The sequence below is a fragment of the Plecotus auritus genome (genome assembly GCF_963455305.1).
Source record: "Plecotus auritus genome assembly, chromosome: 10".
NCBI classification, from domain to species: domain Eukaryota; kingdom Metazoa; phylum Chordata; class Mammalia; order Chiroptera; family Vespertilionidae; genus Plecotus; species Plecotus auritus.
The window spans coordinates 57375852-57397724 of record NC_137785.1 but is presented as its reverse complement, the minus strand read 5'-3'; the positions used below and the strand labels follow the sequence as shown (position 1 = coordinate 57397724).

At 38.4% G+C, this 21873-nt stretch overlaps 1 protein-coding gene across 2 annotated transcripts in view; it reads left to right on the top strand.

Moving 5' to 3' along the window:
* CHD9 (chromodomain helicase DNA binding protein 9) overlaps positions 1–21873 on the top strand; it is a 170759-nt gene that overhangs the window by 57434 nt on the left and 91452 nt on the right. For both annotated transcript variants that reach the window (XM_080643922.1, XM_080643918.1), the window contains exon 2: positions 7721–9343. Coding sequence is in view for 1 of the 2 variants with exons in the window: in XM_080643918.1 (XP_080500044.1) it covers positions 7790–9343 (1554 nt within the window). In the remaining variant the exon portion in view is untranslated. The remainder of the gene's footprint in view (positions 1–7720; positions 9344–21873) is intronic.

Here is a 21873-nt window from a genome sequence, read left to right as displayed (position 1 = left end):
TTTTGACTCAGTGGTTAGAGCGTCGTCGGCCCTGGCACTGAGGGGTCATGGGTTCCATTTCGGTCAAGGGCATGTACCATTTCAGTCAGTTGCAGGGGCCATCCCCATCCAGATACAACCAGTTGATGTGTCTCTCACATTGGTGTTTCTCTCTCTCTCTCTCTCCCTCCCTCCCTCCCTCCCTCCCTCCCTCCCTCTTCCCTTCCTTTCACTCTCTAAAAATATCCTCAGGTGAGGATTTTTTTAAAAAGTGTAAAATTACAACTTGTGTGATTCAATGAAGGAAGAGAAAAGGGTGCCATGAGAGAAAATGGGCAGGATTTAGATTCTGTGGGCAGAAAAGGCCTCTGTCAGGTGGTGCTGTTTATGTCAAGACATAAAGAAGAAGAAGCCAGACAGAGTTTTCTGGGAGAGAAAAATATGTATGAAGACAAGAAATGCTTGTTATGTTGGAAGAAATGATAGAAGTTCAGGGTGGCAGGAACATGATAATAGAGGAAAACCATGGAAGATGTCATGAGATAAGCAGAGAATGGACTATACAGGGCACTGCAGGACATGTTAAAGGCTTGGGTTTCACTAAGGACGTTGCAAGCAAAAGAGTAATATGCTTTAATTTGAATTTTAAAGGTTTCACTTTGAGAATGGATTGGGAAAAGCAAGAGCAAAAGCAAAGACATTGTACTCCTGCGATTACTGAAGTAAGACACGGAGCTAGCTTGAACTAGGAGTTGCATATGCAGAGATGAAGGAAAGGGTTACATGCGTAAGTATGTATACGTGTAATTTGGTTTGTTACCGAGAGAAAGAGGAGATAGGAATGGTAGGGAAATGACAACTTCGTGATGGATTGGATGTTAAAGGAAAGCTGTCAAAAATGACTTTCAAGTTCCTGGCTTGAGGAGCTAGATAGATGGTGATAAGATGTACTGAGATGAAGAAAAGGGAAATAATGTTTGGCAAGAAAGGAAGTTTTGAACATCATTCCCAGACAAGTGCTTCAGAAAGCGGGGACTGCCTTTGAGTGATAGGTGCCTCAGGTTAAGTTTAGCTGTATGTGTGAGACCATACTATCATATTCATACTGTGTGTGTTTTGAGAGGAAGAAGCAAGCTTCATATTTATGTTAGAAGAATTGATAACTGAAATGATGTTACCTTTTATTTTTTTATTTTTATTTTTTTTTAAAGTATATTTTATTGATTTCTTACAGAGAGGAATAGAGAGTTAGAAACATCAATGAGAGAGAAACATCAATCAGCTGCATCCTGCACACCCCCCACCGGGGATGTGCCTGCAACCAAGGCACATGCCCTTGGCCGGAATCGAACCTGGGACCCCTGAGTCCCCAGGCCGATGCTCTATCTACTGGGCCAAACCGGTCAGGGCATGATGTTACCTTTTAACAATGCATTTCAGTTTTTGAAAGTTTGTGAATGTTAATATAGATTATTTTAGGCATGAAGGTTTGAGAAAAAGTTAACTTGAATGTAGTATTAGATGGGTTTGCATATTATTTGGGTGATAATGCAGAATACAAAAAGTCTTGATGTTCTCAGGAAAGTAGCACCTTTTAAAGTCATCAACTTATAGGCAGCCTGATACTAAATTTATCATTTTTAATGAAACTTCTGGTGCTTATGAGTGAAAATCATAGCTCAGTTCATTAGTAGCTATTATTTATCAATTAGCTACAAGTACCGATGTTTGTTATAATTTGGCATTATTAGCTGAAGTTAACTAATTGACTATTAAGGGTTTTTAAAAGTTATACTTAAAGATTTTTTTAAACCAGCATTTTAAAACATTGTTATTGTAACAAAGGGACATGGTTTGAAATCCGGGAAAGAAAAAAAAGATTATTTTTCTTGTCCAGTGGTCATTTTAGTTTAGTTTACCTGATTAAGCAGCAGCAGTATAAAATATATTTCTATGAGAAATCAATGGCTGAACGATAACTGCTAACATATGTTGTTAGTTTCTTTTATAAGATGAAGTAAATAATGATTGGAATAATGATTAGGTGTCATATCTTGCATAAAATTTGTTTTGTTTTAAAATTTTGTGCTTTATCACAGTTTGAGTAAATTAAAAATTCACCCCCACTACCATGCAGTTAATGGACTAGAATTCAGTCTGTTTCTATATTTTTCAGTTATGTTATCTTTGCAGTGTTTGTTTTTAAAAAGGCAATTAAATAGCTATTCATTAACATTTTTTCTTCTATTCCTGGAACTGAACAGCTTTACCTAAAACAAATCTAGAAAAGTAAGATTATAGATTTGGTGCACTTATTTTAGTCTGGTTTACAGATGAAGAAACATACAGAAAAACAGTTGCCGGAGGTTTCTAGCAGTAGGGGATATTTTGTTTCAGAGGTTGCATAATTTAATGAATTCACTGCATATCCAAATATAAGATTACTCTTACTACTTTTGCTTTAGTGTGTTGAAACCAGTAGTATACAGAGTTTACTTACGTACCTTCAGAGACCATTCTCTATTTGTTTATCAATGTTTTTATGAGTGACATATACTCTAAATGGTGATTTATAAATATTTACTTATTTATATGCTTCATCTTGTTCCAGTTAGGTACTTCAAAAATTTAAGTTATAATGGACATTCAGAAACATGTATAAATCATAAGAATATAGCTGTCTGACATATTACGAAGTAAACACATCTTTAAAACAGCCACCCATGTCAAGGAATAGAATGTTGTTGTTGTTCGCACCCCAAGAGACCCCCTCAGACTCCTTTCCAGTTATCACACCCTTTCAGCCTTCCCACAGGTAAGCAGTATGCTAACTCCTAAAACTATAGAGTAGTTTTCCTGTTTTTGAATTTTATGTAAATGGCATCATGTATATATGCTCTTGAAAAAAAAAGTTTTTATCGATTTTGGAGAGAGAGGAAAGGCGAGGGAGAGCAAGAAACATCCATGAAAGAGAAACATCAGGTGGCTCCCTCCTGCACACCCCCAACCGGGGATCGAGCCCACAACCTGGACATGTGCCCTGACCAGGAATAGAGCTGATGACCTCTTGGTGCATGAGTTAACACTCAACCACTGAGCCACACTGATCAAGCTACATACCCTCTTTGCTTTATATCATATCTGATACTAATATGTGCTTTTCCATTCAGGAGTGATTCATTCTCATTGCTGTTAACTCTAAGGTATTATGGACATGGTTTCAGTTTTGGGCTATTGTGAATACTAATATGAACCTTCCTGTACTTGTCCATTGGTGCACACGTGCACATGGAGTATATTTTACTGCAAGTGGAAAAGCTGGCCATAGGTTTGCACTTTAGCAATAACACCAAATAGATTTCCAAATTTGTTCCAGTGTACACCCCTTTTAGCAGTGTTTGAGAATACTGGTTCCTCCGTTTTCATTTATATGGTTTTATTAAAATACTAGAGGCTCTGCACGAAAATCGTGCACTGGTAGGGTCCCTAGTGGCTGCTGACGGCAGCCGGGTACTCCCTCCCTTCCTCTGGCTGCTTGATGCCACCTCCCTCCCTTCCCTCTGCCAGCTCTGCCCCCTAGTCAAACTCCAGGACAACTCCCGGTTGAGGGGATAATTTGCATACTACGCTTTTATTATATAGGATCACTATCTTTAAAAAATCTTGTGCTCTTATTTTTAAAAGTAGAATATTTGATGATGGATAGATATTTCTACAGGGATGAGACCTAATAGAAAGGAATAAAAAATTTTCAGTCCAAAAATGAGTACCCACATTGTGTGTGCCTATTGGATTATAGCAGATTATAATAAAATGTTATGAGACACTGTATTTTCTTGATCCTTAAAAATGTGTCGTTTGCAAAATAGAGTGAATAGTACACTATTTTAGGAGGTATATTTGGGAAGAACGAAAAAATGCATATCAATAACTTCATCAAAGACATCTTCCTGAACTAGATGGATGCTGTTGATCAGAAACTTCAAGGAGGGCAGTGAGATGCTATATGGTATGGTCTTGTTAAAGTAGTGGGGAAATTGGGTTTTATATCTTTATTTTATACCAGTAGTAAGACAAAAATAAAGGAGTAATTAATAGAAAAGTGGAATTGGGTTTCTCAAGGATTTGAATGTTAAGTCACATTTTAGAGAGTAGTATGTTGAGGAAGATGTGTCAACATTTGACTGAATTTGAAGTGCTAAGTAAGTGGATTTGACAGAAATGAAATCACTGCATAGAAACTGATATCTATCAAATTATAGTAATAAAAGAATAATATGCTAATTAGACCGGACAGCCAGACGACCTTCCGGATGAAGCCGGGGCAAGCCGCCGGCCCCTTGCACAAATTTTGTGCATCAGGCCTCTAGTTTTAAATAAGCAGGAAAAGCCATAGGAAAAGCAAGTCAAAGACAGTGTAGTGTCATAGAAGCTAAGAGAATATCCAAAAGGCGGAGTGGTTAATAGAACTGAGTTCAGAAAACATTTAAACAGCTTTAATATGGACCAAGCAGGAAGGTAGGTGGTACCTGAGATAAGTTATAGGCCTTGTTTTTTTAAGCTCTCAAAACCTAAATAGTATATGAGGTGGGGGTGCATGGATGATTGGAAGCTTCATATAGAAGCATTTGAGTTTAGCTTCTGCTTTGCTTAATGATGGTAGGTGTTTCTTAATGGTCAAAGACAGGAATTGAGAGAATATTTAGAATTGTCCAGGTTTTTAGTCAGATTTCAAACCATGTCCCTTTGTTACAATAACAATGTTTTAGTCATATTCTAAAGTATGGTTGCAGTGATTTTATGGGGTCAGAAACTAAAGTGCAAGAGGTTAACAAACAGGCAAATGGATATTTGGAAAAGAGGCAGAGGATCACTTATTTTCAGTATTTGTCATTGATTGGAAGAGTAGAAATAAAATGATTTTGTTTGTACATTTTTGTTAAGGTAGGGGAGGTCTGCTGATGCCTAAAGTTAGAAGGGAATCAGGCAAATGCAAGAGGATGGTTATCCTTGAGAGAGATGGAATATGTGAGTATCAATCCGTTCAAAGTCTCAATGGGATGCTATTAGGAGGTGAAAGAGTTGTCTTTGGAGAAGAATCGTGCTTCATCTTCTGAGAATAGCTAGAAGAAAAGGGATAGATACAAAGAACGAAGACAGATACATGGTTCTGGAAAGGTGATTGGTGAATTTCAACTGGAAAACATCAGAAGACAGTGAGGCAAAATGGTGCTTGGGTGAGAATGGAGAAATTAGGCTTGAAGGCTTTGGGAGAAAAAAACAAAATATAGTAGGTCCTCGGGTTACGTCGGAGAGCCGTTCCTACGCCGCGACATAACGCGATTTTCACCATAAGTCAGAACCCGCCTACGTAAGCACCTACGTCACTCACATGGAGCACATACACAGCAGTAATGAAGTGAAACAGTAAAAAAAATTTAGAAGAAAGGTAACTCCTGACCTTGTGGTAAATAATAAAAAACACAAAGCACATATGTACATACATTGAAATGACGGAACTTTTTTAATAAATGGGAGATGGCGATGGACATAACTATGAAATGATGCACAGCGAGTCCGACGTAACCCGAGGACTGCCTGTAACTGCAAAGAGCTCAGAAACATGGGGAAATGAATATAACCATTTCTAAACAAAAGCAAGGACCACATTGAAGTTAAAGGTTAACACTAGCCTTGTATTAAGGTGCCAGTGATACAATAAATACTACAAATATTCAGGAAATGTTCATTGAATTGGACTGAAGCCTTGGAGGTAAAATGACATGGTGATGTGAATACATCATGGTGTGCTGAGTGAGTGAAAGGGGTCCTGAGGGTATTGAAGGAGGTGAAGGGACAACATTGGAGATTATTAGCAAAAGAACCTGAGGAGGTCTGAGAAGCTCCGTGATGGGAGGGTTTGAACAAGTAACTAGGCTCTTGGGATGTCAGGAAAGAGGTCAGAGGGAAAGCGACATTTATTAGCATCTAGCTACAGTTTAGGAACCATGAATGTATTTCTAAACCCTGCAAGTTAGATGGGGATCATCAAGCTGAGTCTCAGTTTTCGTGTATTTCAAACTTCGGAAAATTCTGCGTTTAAGTCAATTTCCTGTTTTCCATATCAATTGTAATTTAGTTTGCTTTCGGATATATATTTATACTTCATTTTGTGATGTGTATAAATGATGTTCAGGACTATTTCAATTAAACAACTTGACCTGACTCAGCAACTAGGAAACTTGATATCTATTTTCAGTATCAGCCCCAAATTAATTGACCTCAAACATTTTTTTTACCAAGAATAGAGATGACATTGTGTTTTCCTTTTTGTTAGATCCAAAGTAAAACTAAATTAAGTGTGAATGCCAACAATATGTACGTAATTGAATTTAGTAAATGGTTATCTGCATAGGGTGATTTTTTTAGTCAAGGAATCCTTTGCTTTTTAAAAATCCTGTTTGAGCCCTGACTGGTTTGGCTCAGTGGATAGAGTGTTGGCCTGCGGACCAATGATGGACTTTTTTGATGATGCCAATCTTTTTAGTGAGACCTTAGAAGGTTTGTCAGATTCTGGTCAAGGGCATGTACCTTGGTTACAGGCACATCCCCAGTGGGAGGTGTGCAGGAGGCAGCTGATTGATGTTTCTCTCCCATCGATGTTTCTGACTCTCTATCCTTCTCCCTTCCTCTCTGTAAAAAATCAATAAAATACATATTTTTTAAAATGAAAATCCTGTTTGAAAGCTCAGATTGTAAAATAAGAATATTCATGGTTGGAATCTTTTTTATTGGGGAGGAAATGGGGATAGGGGAGGTCTAAAGCCCTCTCTTCCTTCCCAGCAATCCCAGAAGCACAGTTTGAAAACAGTGTTTACACAGTGCTTGATATTATTTACAATAGTCCTATAAGGTCAGTACTATTATAATCGCCATTTCACAGGTGAAAAAACTGAGTTTCAAAATGATTACGTGATTTGTGTAAGATTACATGGTGAGTCAGTGATAAAGCCAGCGTTCCAACCTAACCAGAATATTTGCAGAGCCTACACTTTTAACTGCTGTGCTTGTAAGGACCCTGTAGAATGAATTATCAATGAAAGCAGGATTCTTTGACTGAGAGATAATGCAATTCAACTTTAAATTGTATCACTGAGTTATTTGTGTGTGTGTGTGTGTGTGTGTGAAATATATATAACATAAAATTTACTATTTACATTTTAAAGTATACAGTTTAGTGAGGGCATTCTTAGACTAATAAAAATGAAATATTGTTTAAAAGACTGCTTTCGAATCATAACAGAGTATTAAGGATCAAGAGGTTTTGTTTTACATTATAACATTTTAAAAATTGAGCGAGAGAAACATCAATTTGAGGATCTCATGTCAGCTTTCTTAAAAAGACATAACTTTAAAGTATAATACATGTATATTTATTTAGGGAATGATGGCCATTTCATGGTGTGGGAGAGAGTCTGACATACCGTTCTCAAGTTTACATTCTCTTATATGAACTTCAAAATGAAGTAGTATGAATTTTTACTTTTAAGTGCATATTGTCATGTCTCCTTCACCAGCATTTTTTTTCTTGTATGGAATATTAATGAGCTATTTGCAATAAAGTATTCTACCAGTCAATACTGTACTGAGATTTTATGTTTTTAAATCATATATAAACTTTATAGAACTTTAATGAGTACTCATTATTAAACTTTAATTGCTTTTGTTCTTATTTTTCTAGGATTCTGACACTTCATGACATGTCATTACCTAGAGCAGTAATGAACATTGACCCGTTTCGGATTAGTCGATGACCTTTGGAAATGATCCAATAATATCTACTACAGAGAAGTGGAATATACTTCATTTGGAACAAACAACCCAGATTGTTACTGAATTTTTCAAGATGACAGATCCAATGATGGACTTTTTTGATGATGCCAATCTTTTTAGTGAGACCTTAGAAGGTTTGTCAGATGATGCATTTGTACAACCAGGACCTGTTTCACTAGTTGATGAATTGAACTTGGGTGCAGAATTTGAACCTTTGCACATAGACTCATTGAACCATGTTCAAGGTACTCCAACACATCAAAAGATGACTGATTATGAACAGTTAAGTCAGTTTGATTCAATGAAATTTCATCAGGTTAATCAGTCTTTTGGTAGCCCAGCTGAACATGTGTTATCTCCACACTCTCAGTTTAATTGTTCTCCGATCCACCCCCAAAACCAACCCAATGGTTTATTTCCAGATGTAGCAGATGGCAGTCCAATGTGGGGCCATCAGACAGCTACTAGCATTTCAAATCAGAATGGGTCTCCTTTTCACCAACAAGGACATTCTCACTCTATGCATCAAAACAAAAGCTTTGTGGCACACCATGACTTTGCCTTATTTCAGGCCAATGAGCAGCACACACAGTGCACTTCACTGCGCTCGCAACAAAACAGGAATAATCTTAACCCAGGGCAAAATTCTCTCAGCCAGTCTAAAAATTTTATGGATGTTAATGTTTCTGGTCCACACAGAGTCAGTGTCAACCACCCACCACAGATTACCAATGCATCTACTTCACAACAGTCTCTTTTGATGCAACAGTTTTCTCAAACATCAAACCCTTCAGTACACTTTCTCAAGTGTAGCAACCGGCAAGAAGGAAATTTTAATGGACCTTCTCCAAATATGACTTCTTGTTCTGTCAGTAACTCACAGCAATTTTCTTCACATTATTCCTTTTCTAGTAATCACGTATCACCAAATAGTCTTCTCCAGTCCTCTGCAGTTCTTGCACCCAATCATACAAATCAGACTCTATCTGATTTTTCTGGAAGTAATTCCTTTTCACCTCATAGGGGAATCAAGCAAGAATCTGCTCAGCATATGCTCAATCCCAATACATCACTGAATTCAAGTAATTTCCAAATGTTGCATTCATCACATCCTCAGGGTAATTACAGCAATTCAAAATTATCTCCTGTGCACGTGAACTTCCAGGATCCTGTTGACTCAGGAACGCAAATGGGCCATTTTAATGATCATGTAGAAACTAATGGCTTTTCATCTTTAGAAGAGAATTTACTTCATCAAGTGGAGTCTCAAACTGAGCCATTCACAGGACTTGATCCAGAAGACCTCCTTCAGGAGGGTCTCCTTCCCCAGTTTGATGAGACAGCATTTGGGCAAGATAATTCAAGTCACGTTTTAGATCATGACCTTGATCGGCACTTTACTTCACATCTGGTAACACGGCCTTCTGATATGGCTCAAACTCAGTTTCATTCTCAGGCTCGGAGCTGGCATTCATCACTTTCTAATCATCAGCATTTACATGACAGAAATCGCCTATGTTTACAGCGGCAGGTATGAAACTTTTATTTTGGTAATTTGGGGAAGGTTGGGCTTTACTCACTATGTTAATTTTATATGAGACATAATCAAAATTGGTTAAACTCAGTGGTCCTATTAAATGAATATGCAGATTTTGACAGTTTTCTATTGCTTTAACAGAGTTACATTTGAAAGTAATTTCACTGATATGCTCAAAGCAATGAACTCCTATATTTAGAAAATTATAAGGTTTTTTAAAAAAATATATTGTATTGATTTTTTACAGAGAGGAAGGGAGGGGGATAGAGAGTTAGAAACATCAATGAGAGAGAAACATCCATCAGCTGCCTCCTGCACACCCACTACTGGGGATGTGCCCGCAACCAAGGTACATGCCCTTGACCTGAATCGAACGCCGGGCCCTTCAGTCCGCAGGCCGACGCTCTATCCACTGAGCCAAACCTGTCAGGGTGAAAATTTTAAGGTTTTAAGACCTCTTTTGTAACTTTCAACTATGGTTGCCTTTAAAATATTTATTATAAAAAAATAAAAACTTAATAACCATTAAAAAGGAAAACAATAGATTGGGAACATTTTATTGCATATGATGGACATAGGGTTAATATTCTTACAAAAAGTTCATATAAATTGATAAGCAAAGTTTAATATGTTTTTATTGATTTGAGAGAGAGAGGAAAGGACAGAGAGATAAGAAACATCAATGAGAGAGAGACATCGATCATCTGCCTCCTGCACACCCCCCACTGGGGATTGAGCCTGCAATCCAGGCATGTGCCCTGACAGGGAATCAAACTGGTAAACTCTTGGTTCACGGGTCAGTGCTTAACTATTGAGCCACACTAGCTGGGCCATAAGCAGACTTTTAAGTTGATAACTAGATAAAGCATGTAAGTTGAAATTCACAAAAGAAGAAATTGAATTAGCAAACAACATTCAGAATAATATGCACCTTTAATAATTTAGTTTGCAGCGTGGTTTTGTTTTCACCTATTAGAAAAATATTTTTTTAAATATATTTTATTGATTTTTTACAGAGAAGAAGGGAGAGGGATAGAAAGTTAGAAACATCAATGAGAGAGAAACATAGATCAGCTGCCTCCTGCACGCCCCTACTGGGGATGTGCCGGCAACCAAGGTACATGCCCTTGACCGGAATCGAACCTGGGACCCTTCAGTCCGCAGTCCGATGCTCTATCCACTGAGCCAAACCGGTTAGGGCCAGAAAAATATTTTTAATGTTAATGCTGAATGTTGGCAAATTTATGGTGAAATTGGAACTTATGTAATTGGAACTTACGGTGAACTTATAGTTGTTAATTAATACAAATATTTTGGAAAGAAATTGGATGGTATAATTGAGTATCAAAATACTTTATTACAATAATCCAAACATAGAAAAGTAATACGTACACAAAGATATTTATCTTACTATATTTGTAAGGGACAACTGATAGCAGCATAATGTTTTATCATCTCCATATTAGATTTTAATTAGGCATTAAAAAGACTTTGAAGACTGACACTAAGAATATGTTAATAGCAGGGGAAAAGCATAATTCAAAATTACAATCACTGTGAAGTGGTTAAGATTGTAGGCTCTGGCCCTACCTGGTTTGGCTCAGTGGATAGAGCATCGGCCTGTGGACTGAAGGGTCTCGGGTTCGATTCCGGTCAAGGGCACATGCCCAGGTTGCAGGCTCGATCCCCAGTGGGTATGCAGGAGGCAGCTGATCAATGATTCTCTCTCATCATTGATGTTTCTCTCTCTCTCTCTCTCGCTCTCCCTCTCTGAAATCAATAAAAATATATTTAAAAAAAAAAAAGTATAGGCTCTGGTACCAGACTACTTGGGTTAGAATCTTGGCTCCTGTTGCTTAGTAGCTTGTGACTTTTAGCCATTTACATAATTTCTATGTGTTTCACTTGCTTCAACTTTAAATGAGGAATAAGAATAGGATCTAATAGGGCTTTGGTAAGGACTATAAGAGATACAACATGTACCAGTGCTTAGAACCATGCCTAGTATGTAGTAAGTGCTTAATAAAATGTTTTTATCACAGTATGAAAATATGAATGTGAAAAAATATTGGAAAGAATAGATTGTTTTAGGGTAGTGAAATACACTTTTCTTTGTTTCCTATAGTTCTTGTCGTGAATATATTTATATACTGTGAAGATGTATTTAATGTAATATTTTATCATTTTCTGTAATCTTTTAAAAATAAGGATTCTTAGTATTTCAATACCTTGATTACCTGTGAGATTCGGTGAACAATGAAATATGCCATAGTTCTTGAAATTAAATATCTAGGGACATTTTCTCATTTCAAAGCCTTGAAGTGTTTGAAGAAGATAAAACCTTTATCTTTTCCTTTGGGTTGATTTTAGTTCTGTTTCAAATGGTATTTTTATTACATTTTTAAAAATGTCTAGGTAGATTTTAAGATACGTAAAAGGTACTTGTAAACCTTCCCCTCCCCTTCTTTCTGTGGCCTGAGTAGAATATTATGATTTTGCTCCCTCTACTGGAAGAGGATCAGGCATCTTCGTTGGACCTCGGGAAAAACCTCCGTTGATTTGAATCTAGTGTCATGTATTCACTGTGTATGTAGGTTTCTGACTAGTTTGACTAATCAATGTGTATAGCATATAATTAACGTTAAGAAGCCTGGAATTTATAAACTTCTTAATTTTATTATTATTAAACCTCGTCATCATTTAAATTTTCTTTAATTCATTTTTTTCTAAACATGTTCTGGCTTTACAAAGAAGTAAAGACTCCCTTAAATAGAGTGGAATAAATGGAGGATAATTATAAATAACTGAAGTAGCCCCTAATTCATAAGTCTCACCTTTTTGTTTCAAAGTTTGTTTATTACGTGTTCAAATATTGATAAAGGGCAGTTAGTTTGGAATATTTTTTTTACTTACTTGAAAGTCTGTTCTCAAGTTTCCTGTTGTTTGTATTAAGAGTGATATTTGGGCCCTGGCCGGTGTCCTTCAGTTGGTTGGAGTGCTGTCCCGTGGACCAAAAGGTGGCGGGTTCTCTCCCTGATCAGGGCATATATCCAGTTGTGGTTTGGTCCTTAGCTGGAGGCAGCCAATCAATGTATGTCTTTCTCTCTCTTTAAAAATCAATTAAAAATATTTTTTTAGAGTGATATTTGCGAGTTGCTGATTGTGGGAGTGAAGAGCAGAGGTAGATTGGTAGAGAAGGTAGGGGATTATCATGATGATTATGGATTGCATATAGGTTTAATGTGTACTGAATTATAGGTCACGTATCCTAAATATGTGAAATTAAAATGCTTTAATATGTGTAGTGTGTGACAAATTTTGGCAGAGCATGTAATTTTTTTTCTATGTAATATTTGACATGTTCTGAATGGTAATGGTTACTAATAGCCCAAACGTTATATTATAAGTTCTTTTTTATTGTGGTGTTTCCCCAGTTTCTATGGGGAAAAAAAGCTTTTTTTTTTAGGTTTAAAAAAATTCTCTTATTTACAGTAATTTCATTTCAGACTAAATTAACTTTATTAAATATTTATAGAAGTTAAAAGATTAAAAAATAATAGAGTGGCAGAATTTTTGGTTATCAAAATTAAAGAGCCCTGGCTGGTTTTGCTCAGTGGTTGGAGTGTTGGCCTCTGCACTGAAGGGTCTCAGGTTCGATTTCTGGTCAAGAGCATGTACCTGTTTTGCCAGTTTGATCTCCAGCCCTGTTCAGGGCACATGTGGGAGGCAGTCAATCCATGTGTTTCTCTCACATCGATATTTCTATCTCTATCTCTATCTCTATATCTAATCTATATCTACATCTATATATCTATATCTCTCTACTCCTCCCTCCCTTCTATCCTCTGAAAATCAATGGAAAAAATATCCTTGGGTGAGAATTAACAACAAATTTTGTTTTTTAATTTAAAAACGAGATTATATTTGTTATAGCCAAAATAATATACAGGGTGTGGCAAAAGTAGGTTTACAGTTTGTATGGAAAATAGTACAAAAATTAATAAATAATAATACAAGAATAAAGTGTTTCGTGTACTCACAACTGTAAACTTACTTTTGCCCTGTCGTATATTCTTTAGTCTGTTTGAAAATTCATGGGAAGCACTCTATTTAAAATTCTAAAAAACTTAAGAGAAATTTTGGATATGCAAGGAATATTCCTGCCCTAACCGGTTTGGCTCAGTGGCTAGAGCGTCGGCCTGTGGACTGAAAGGTCCCAGGTTCGATTCCGGTCAAGGGCATGTACCTTGGTTGCGGGCACATCCCCAGAAGGAGGTGTGCAGGAGGCAGCTGATCGATGTTTCTCTCTTATCGATGTTTCTAACTCTCTATCCTTCTCCCTTCCTCTCTGTAAAAAATCAATAAAAATATATATTAAAAAAAAAAAGAATATTCCTAAATCTTGATTTTTCTTATTCCCCTGCTGAGGTGGGGAAGTTGTGGATATAATTTCAAATGTCTTAGAGTACCCTGAATTCAATCATAACAATGAATATTGCTGAGAACATTTCTTATACAATTGACTCTAGAATTTTATCACTTTATAAAGAGAAAAGAAAAAAAGGTGAGATGCTAAAAGTATATCTAAATGTAAGTACTTAGAAAACATAATAGAGAAAATATTAACTTATTTTTATCTCTTTTTAGAGCAAAGGAATTTTGAGAGACTAATACTATAAACTTTTCATTGTTCTCTTATTAAAATACTTTCTGCTATTTTGTAACGCAAAAATATTTTCATTTTTATCTTGTTTGGCAAATGGAAATTACATGGATCACTGATCTCAATGTTTGTAAGTTAAAATTAATGTACAAGTTCTGTAGCAGTGAAAAGTATTGTGTGGGATAGCTGAAATAGCAATCAAAACAGGAAATAGAATTTTGGGATATACATAATTATTTATAATTTCTTGTTGACTTTTGTTCTCTGAATTTTACTTTAAAATACTACCTTGAAGCACATTTTAAAATATTGGGGTTATTTTTTTTCTGATTAAGAAATTTAATATGTTTATTATAAAAAAATTGGACCACATAGAAAAAAAACAGATGAAAAATAAGTTACTTGTAATATCACTACCAAAAGATACCGCTCTTGACATTTTGGTGTGTACTTTTCCAATGAGATTTGTTGTCTGTCTCTCTTCTCCCCTGTACCTACCTATTTTTTTCATTTTTAAGAAACAAAGTTGGGATCATATAGTTTATGCTATTTGGAAATTTGTGGAATATTAACTAGTTCTAATGATCTTATGAAACTCTGTACTACTGTTTTGTAGAAGAGTTGAGCTCTGCATTTCCTGCCAGGAATCAGAGTTATAGAAACTAGTTGTTAACAATAGCTTTAAGGCTATTAGCCTATAACATGCATACGTAAGGATGAGAGGTGAACAGGAAGTAAGTTCCAAGGGCGAGGAAGAGGCATCGGTTGGTGAGAAATTAGTGGATTAGTACAGTATGTGAAGAGCATGAGATTCAAGTCAAACTTCACAGTGGTTCTTTAAATACAAATTTTGTTGTATTTAACTTTATTGGTGAGGTGTACTCCCAGACCCCGTAGTACTACATAGTCATTTACTTATTATAATGTCTGAAATTGAAAATAATGTGTTAGGGGCTACTGAGCCATTAAACTTTATTCCTATAATGATAACATGAACATAAAATTTCTTTGGAATACTTATATGGGTGATCAGGTTTCGTTGGGTAATAGGACTGAAATGATTTTAAATTAAGGAATTATTTTAATACAAGATGGTGTGGGTAACATATGGACAAATGTAGTAAGCACAGTTAGTAGGAGGCTTGGACTGTACTTTTCAGTTTAATAAAATCTGGTAATTTGCTATAGTCAACTGTGCAAGTAATACCTTGCACATTTATTATGCAAGGTATTACAAATTATGCAAGGAGTGTATAGTTGTGAAGGATTGAATTTTTTTATAAATCTGTGTTTTGGAAATGTTGCATTTTTACTGTTTTTATTTGTTCAGTATTTACTAGATGCCTGCCAGGTGTACTAGGTTCGAAAATGAGTAAGATGATCCTTAGCCTTTGAAGAACTCAAATTGAAAATTTTTCTATTTCCCCATTGATCTATATTAGAATTTCAGAGCTGTTCTCTGTGCATTTCTGATTCAGTTTCATTTGTTGGTTTCTAGCACTTTCACTTAGCCCTCTAGCTTAGTGTTTTGGAATGAGTGATTTGACCCATCTATTTAAAAGTAAGTTTTCTTCTAAGTTTCTAGATTAGCTTTTTGTTTCATAATGTTTTGGCAGCCTGTAATTATTTGATTATTCAGATACATATTATATCATCCTAGCTAATAAAAGAGCAATATGCAAATTAACCACGCTGCCACAACCACAAGCCACGCCCACCAGCCAATCAGGAGCAAGTATGCAAATTAACCCAACCAAGATGGCTACAGCCACAGAGCAAGCAGGAGGCTTGGGTTTCCCCGGCAATGGAGGAAGCCAAGCTTTCCGCACACCCGGCAGGCCCAGGCCTCCACTCAAGGCTACAAAGTTGCAATTATAGAAGATAAGTAAATCCCAGATACCAGGGCCTCTGCTGAGGTCGCCGGGGGGGCGTGGCCAGCCTGCAAAACACCACAGACCCCCTCGCCCAGGCCGCCCCATGCCCCAAGGGAACCCCCACCCTGATCCGGGACACCCTTCAGGGCAAACCAGCTGGCCCCCACCGGTGCACCAGGCCTCTATTCTATCTAATAAAAGAGTAATATGCAAATTGACCATCACTCCAACACACAAGATGGCTGCCCCCATGTGGTCAAAGATCCTGCCCCCATGTGGATACAAGATGGCCGCCACAAGGTGGCCAGCAGGGGAGGGCAGTTGGGACGGACCAGGCCTGCAAGGGAGGGCAGTTGTGGGTGATCAGGCCAGCAGGGGAGGGCAGTTAGGGGCAAACAGGCTGGCAGGGGAGCAGTTAGGCATCAATCAGGCTAGCAGGGGAGTGGTTAGGGGTGATCAGGCTGGCAGGCAGAAGCAGTTAGGGGCAATCAGGAAGGCAGGCAGGCGAGCAGTTAGGAGCCAGCAGTCCTGGATTGTGAGAGGGATGTCCGACTGCCTGTCCCGGTAGGATCGGGCCTAAACGGGCAGTCGGACATCCCTCGAGGAGTCCCAGATTGGAGAGGGTGCAGGCTGGGCTGAGGGACACACACCCCCGTGCACGAATTTCGTGCACCGGGCATCTAGTGTACATACAATATACATAATATACACTAAGGTCCAATTGCTTTTGTAAATGGCAGAGCCAAGAAAGCAGGGCCTTTTCTTTTGAGCTACTTAAATTAACTATAAACTAAGTCTATTCTCTGTGTCACTTCTGAGTCTGATTCTATTGATTGATTCCTACCCCCTCCTATCCACAATGTAGGTTGGTATATTCCTGCTTTTTTTGCATGCTAGAAAATTTTTGAATGGATGGTACACATTGTGAGTTTTTCCTTGTTGAGTGATGCAATGTTTTACATTCCAGAAATATTCTTGAGTTTTGTTTTGGAACTCAGTTTCTTGTATCTTGATAAGATCTGTTTTTGAAACTTTGTTAGGCTGGACTAGAGCAGTGTATAGTCTAGAGCTAATTTCCTCCTACTGCTGACACCATAGCCATGTTTCTATCCAGTGCCTTGTGAAGTAGAAGGTCGTTCTCTGTGGCTGATGGAAGATGAACTGTTTGTTCCTGGCCCTAGTGAGATCTCAGCTCCTTTCAGGCGGCTTTTTCCTGGGCCTTGGGTAGTTTCTTTGCAACTGGTCGTGCTGATCCGTTACTTCTCTGAAGCCTCCAGAGGGGACCTTCTGAAGATCTCTGGAGGTCTTCCCTGGAAGCTCTTTCCCCTCCAGACCTTCCCCCAGAAACTAGCCTCCTTGGCTTCCCTGGACTTCAAGCACTGTCTCTTCAACTCAGGGGTGCTGTGAGATTTCACCTGGGGTTCTGCTCTCCCTGTTCTGCAGCTGAGAAACACACCCCTTGTCAGCCCTGCTCATTTGTCTCCATTCTCTTAGGGATCACTGTCATGGGTTGCCTGATGTGCAGTGTCTAAAAACTATTTTTTTATATGTTTTGTTTGATTTTCATTTGTTTCAAGACTGAAAGTAAATCCAGTTTCTGTTAATCTATCTTGGCCTTAATTAGAAGACTTATAACACCATATGAATGATTGTATAATCTATATATATGTAAGCTTTTGCAACCGTTCAACTGGTAGCTATGATGCGCACTGACCACTAGGAGGCAGACACTCAATGTGCAGGCATGGAAACATTGAACAGACTGATGTGTCTCAGAAGGAAGCGGGGAGGTAGGAGGGCATGAAGAGATTAACCAAAGATCTTATATGCATACTAGAGGCCCGGTGCACGGATTCGTGCACCAGTGGGGTCCCTCGGCCTGGCCTGCGAGGATCGGACTGAAACTGGCAGTCTGACATCCCCTGAGGGATCCTGGATTGCGAGAGGGGGCAGGCCAGGATGAGGGACCCCACCAGTGCACAAATCCGTGCACCTGGCCTCTAGTACTTTATAATGCAGAATACCATAATTTGTTTAACTCGCTTATTTTGGAGGTGGGTACTGTGATGAATATCTTTCCAGATAAAGTATGCTTCTATAATTAGACAGATTCTTAGAAAATCAAGGTAAATGTATAGACTTTCCTTTGAAAATTTGTATAATTATGAATAACTAGAGGCCCGGTGCACGGATTCATGCTCTGGTGGGGTCCCTCGGCCTGGCCTGCGGGGATCAGGCTGAAACCAGCTCTCCAGCATCCCTTGAGGGGTTCCGGATTGCGAGAAGGTGGTTATCAGATTATGCACCCTGAAATCGGGCTCCCTCCTCTCTGGTTCTGGGTGCGTCATCTGAGAACTGCTGCTGTCAAGTGACTGCAGCTGGGTAGCTCCTGTGTTGAGCGTCTGCCCCCTGGTGGTTATTGTACATCATAGCTACTGGCCAGTTGGCCAGTCAGCCAGTGGACGGGTTGGCCAGTTGCTTAGGCTTTTATATATATAGATAAGTACAAATAACCCATGAATATTCAGCAGCTATACCAGCCGTGGGCAAACTACGGCCCGCGGGCCGGATCCGGCCCGTTCGGCTGTTCTATCCGGCCCGCGGAGCCAAAAGAGCGGAGGGTTCTCTTGCTCTCCCCTCCGCTCCTTTACTTTGAATTTATATTAGTTCACACAAACACTCCATCCATGCTTTTGTTCCAGCCCTCCGGTCCAGTTTAAGAACCCATTGTAGCCCTCGAGTCAAAAAGTTTGCCCACCCTGAGCTATACTCATGTTTATGGCTTTACATATATTTCCTCATTTAATCTTCAGAACAAGTCTGAGGTAGATATTATCATCTAATGTTTTTACAGATAAGGGCTTGAAGGATAGGATGATTAAATGCTTGCTCAGGGTCAGACACCTGGTAAATGGCACACCAAGGATTCAGATGTAAGCGTTAGGACTCTGGAGCCCACATCACCCTCGGTTGCCTTAGAGTATGTGAATATTGAAGCTGGACATGATCTATAGACAGGTATCAGTTACTTATTACTGTTGTAACAAATCTATACGAATAAAAGGGTAATATGCTAATTAGACCAGATAGACTGATGTCTTCCTGAAGTCCTTCCAGACAAAGCCGCAGCAGCTGCGAGGGCCAAAGAGGGCTGGCAGCCATGGTGGCCAGCAGTGGCAGCAGCAGCGGGGTGATGGGGGTGGTGCCTTCCCCTGATCGGCCTGGTTGTCTTCCACAGAGGGAGGCCAGACTGCCATCAGTAGGACATCCCCTGAGGGCTCCCAGACTGTGAGAGGGGGCAGGCTGAGGGACAACCCCCCCCCCCCCGCAAGTCCACGAATTTTTGTGCACCGGGCCTCTAGTTATCACAAATTTGGTGTCTTTAAAGAACATAAACTTATCTTACAGTCCTGAAAGTCAGAATTCTGAAATGGATCTCACATCAAGGCATTGGCAGGGCTGCATTCCTTTCTAGACGTCTAGGAGAGAATTCATTTTCTTGCTTTTGCCAGTTTATGGACGCTGCCCACACTCTGTGCTTGTGGCTCCCTTCTGTCTTCAACTCCAGCAATGGCTGATAGAGTTGTCCTCTCATTACATGACTCTCTTCCGCCTTTTTCTTCCACCTACCCTTGAGATAATCTAGGATAAGCTCCCTCCATTTTAAGGTCAGTTGATTAACAACCTTAATTCTATCTGCAATCTGAATTCCCCTTTGCCATGTAATGTAACATTCACGGATTTGGGGGATTAGGCAGTTGATATCTTTGGGGGCCATTATTCTGCCTATATGCCATGAGACCAATTAGAAAACGTTTAAAGAATTAACAATGGACTGTTTTATGATTTTATGACTTCACATTATAAAAAAAACATGTTTGAGTATCTTACCTTTCAGCAGAAAAATCATTTCTGCTTAGTCTCTTCTCTCTGCTTCTCATGCTAGGAATTACCCAGTGGTCTAGAGTGAAATGATTAGAGTTGGGCTATTTGGACCTTATTTCAGATTTCTCAATAATGTATACTTAAGTGATTTAAATAAACTCAACAGTTTTGGGGGGGGGGGAACTCACACAAAATTTTCATTTATTCAACAATTGTTTGGTAAGCCCCAGCCCTATCCCGGGCATTGTGCTAGGTACTTTTTATATGTCAACACATCTTACCCTCACAATAATCTTATGATGTTACTGGTGATATCTTAATTTATAAATAAAGAAACCAGATTCAAGGTACAATAGCTTATAAGTCACAGACCTAAGACTTGAGCACAGATTTGAGAAAGTTGGTATTGAGAAAAGATAAAGAAGTTATGATTTTGTAATACATAATTTAGTATTTTTACTTAATTGTTTAAATAATTATTTATATAATATAAAATAATTTTATAATTTCAAGTTAAATCATAATCAGCTTAGATATTGAAGTATTTCAGGAATCATCACTGTTTTTTTTAATCAGGTAATCTGATTTCCAAAGTGTTAAACTGTATTTTATTTTAAAAAACGCTATCAAGTTTGTTACATTATATCATATGCTTTCAGCACTTTCTTCATGTTACTCATGTGGTTGTATCGCTTACTGAATTGAGCCATAGTGACTCAGAAGTTGAATGCATGAGTTTTTGTCATCAGACAAATGAGCTGTTTGTGAAAGAGAGGAATTAGGTCGTTTTCATCTTTGTTTTTCGCATCAGTCATTTGTTTCTCAGTTCCAGTGTTGGACAGTTAACCTTTTGAAAGTGGGCTTTCATGTGTAAGTCTCTTTGATAAAGTGGAGAAAACACTGAATTTAGAGTCAGGTGAACTGGGTTCAAGTCTTGACCCTGCCATCTACCATTATAGCAGTCTTAGGCAAGGTACCTTCTCTGCAGTTTTCTCATCTATAACGTGTATTTCTATATTGCTGGCATTTCTGACTAGTAAATGTGATAGTGAACAATGAATTTGAAAGTGCTTTATAAATTATAAAGTCTACTTGTTATTTAATAATGATTTCTTGCTCTAAGGGTTTTTAAAAACTTATTTTTAGGACTAGAAGGAACTTTAATCATTAACCAAGTTTTAAATAGTTTACAGTTGTAGAGGCCCAGATATCTATGTAGTCTGTGTAGCTTTTTAGTGACATAGCATAAAAGAGATTCCCTAATCCTAGTTCCTTTTTATCCTCTTTCTTACATAACTGTTTTTTAACTCATTTTTATGCAGGCTTGTCCTAATATTTGTGAGTCTCAGGAAAAGAGTACAAATGCAAGCTCTCATACCGTATGTCAAAATATTTAAATGTTGTGTATAAAGCCAGTAAACTCTTAAATATGTTCTATCCTTCTTCCTTGACAAACAGAAGTACTGGTTTGGATTTAGAATTACTGGACTCTCTGGAGTCCCACATCCAGAGTGCGGCAGAAGCGGGCCACATTTACATTCCATTTCTATCCCACTTCCATCCGGCACCTCCAGGGGCCTCTGAACACAGGTGGACTCCTCCGCCTACATAGCCAAGCTCCACCGTTCTCTCACTCTCTCTCTGGCCTATCCATGCGCATACGGGCAATATGTATTCCTTGCCAAACAAGGAATTCCTTGAGAGAACAAATCTAGGGAGTAGATACAGACCCAGGCAGCCTCTGCAAGTGGGTGTGAGACTGTGTCAGGTGGAGAATTCCTATGCACCTGGAGCATGTTCTAGGAGAGGGAGGGGTAGTACATTCTGTTGGCACTGGGGAAGGGTCATTTAAAAAAATTAGTAATTAAGCCTGGCATACATTTTTTTTGCATATTTTCTTATTATCAGGATGTCCTTCGAAGTGCAGTGATCTGTCTGTAAATAGCTATGAGTTCACCCCTCTGTCATTCTTAGAATCTGTTACCTTACCTTTGTTTTAATGTGCTTTCTAAATTTATTTTTTCTTCAGGAAAATGTTGGCTAAGACTGGGGTAAGTTAAAGGGATTTTACATAATTTGAGAAAGACAAGTGAGTTGCTAAG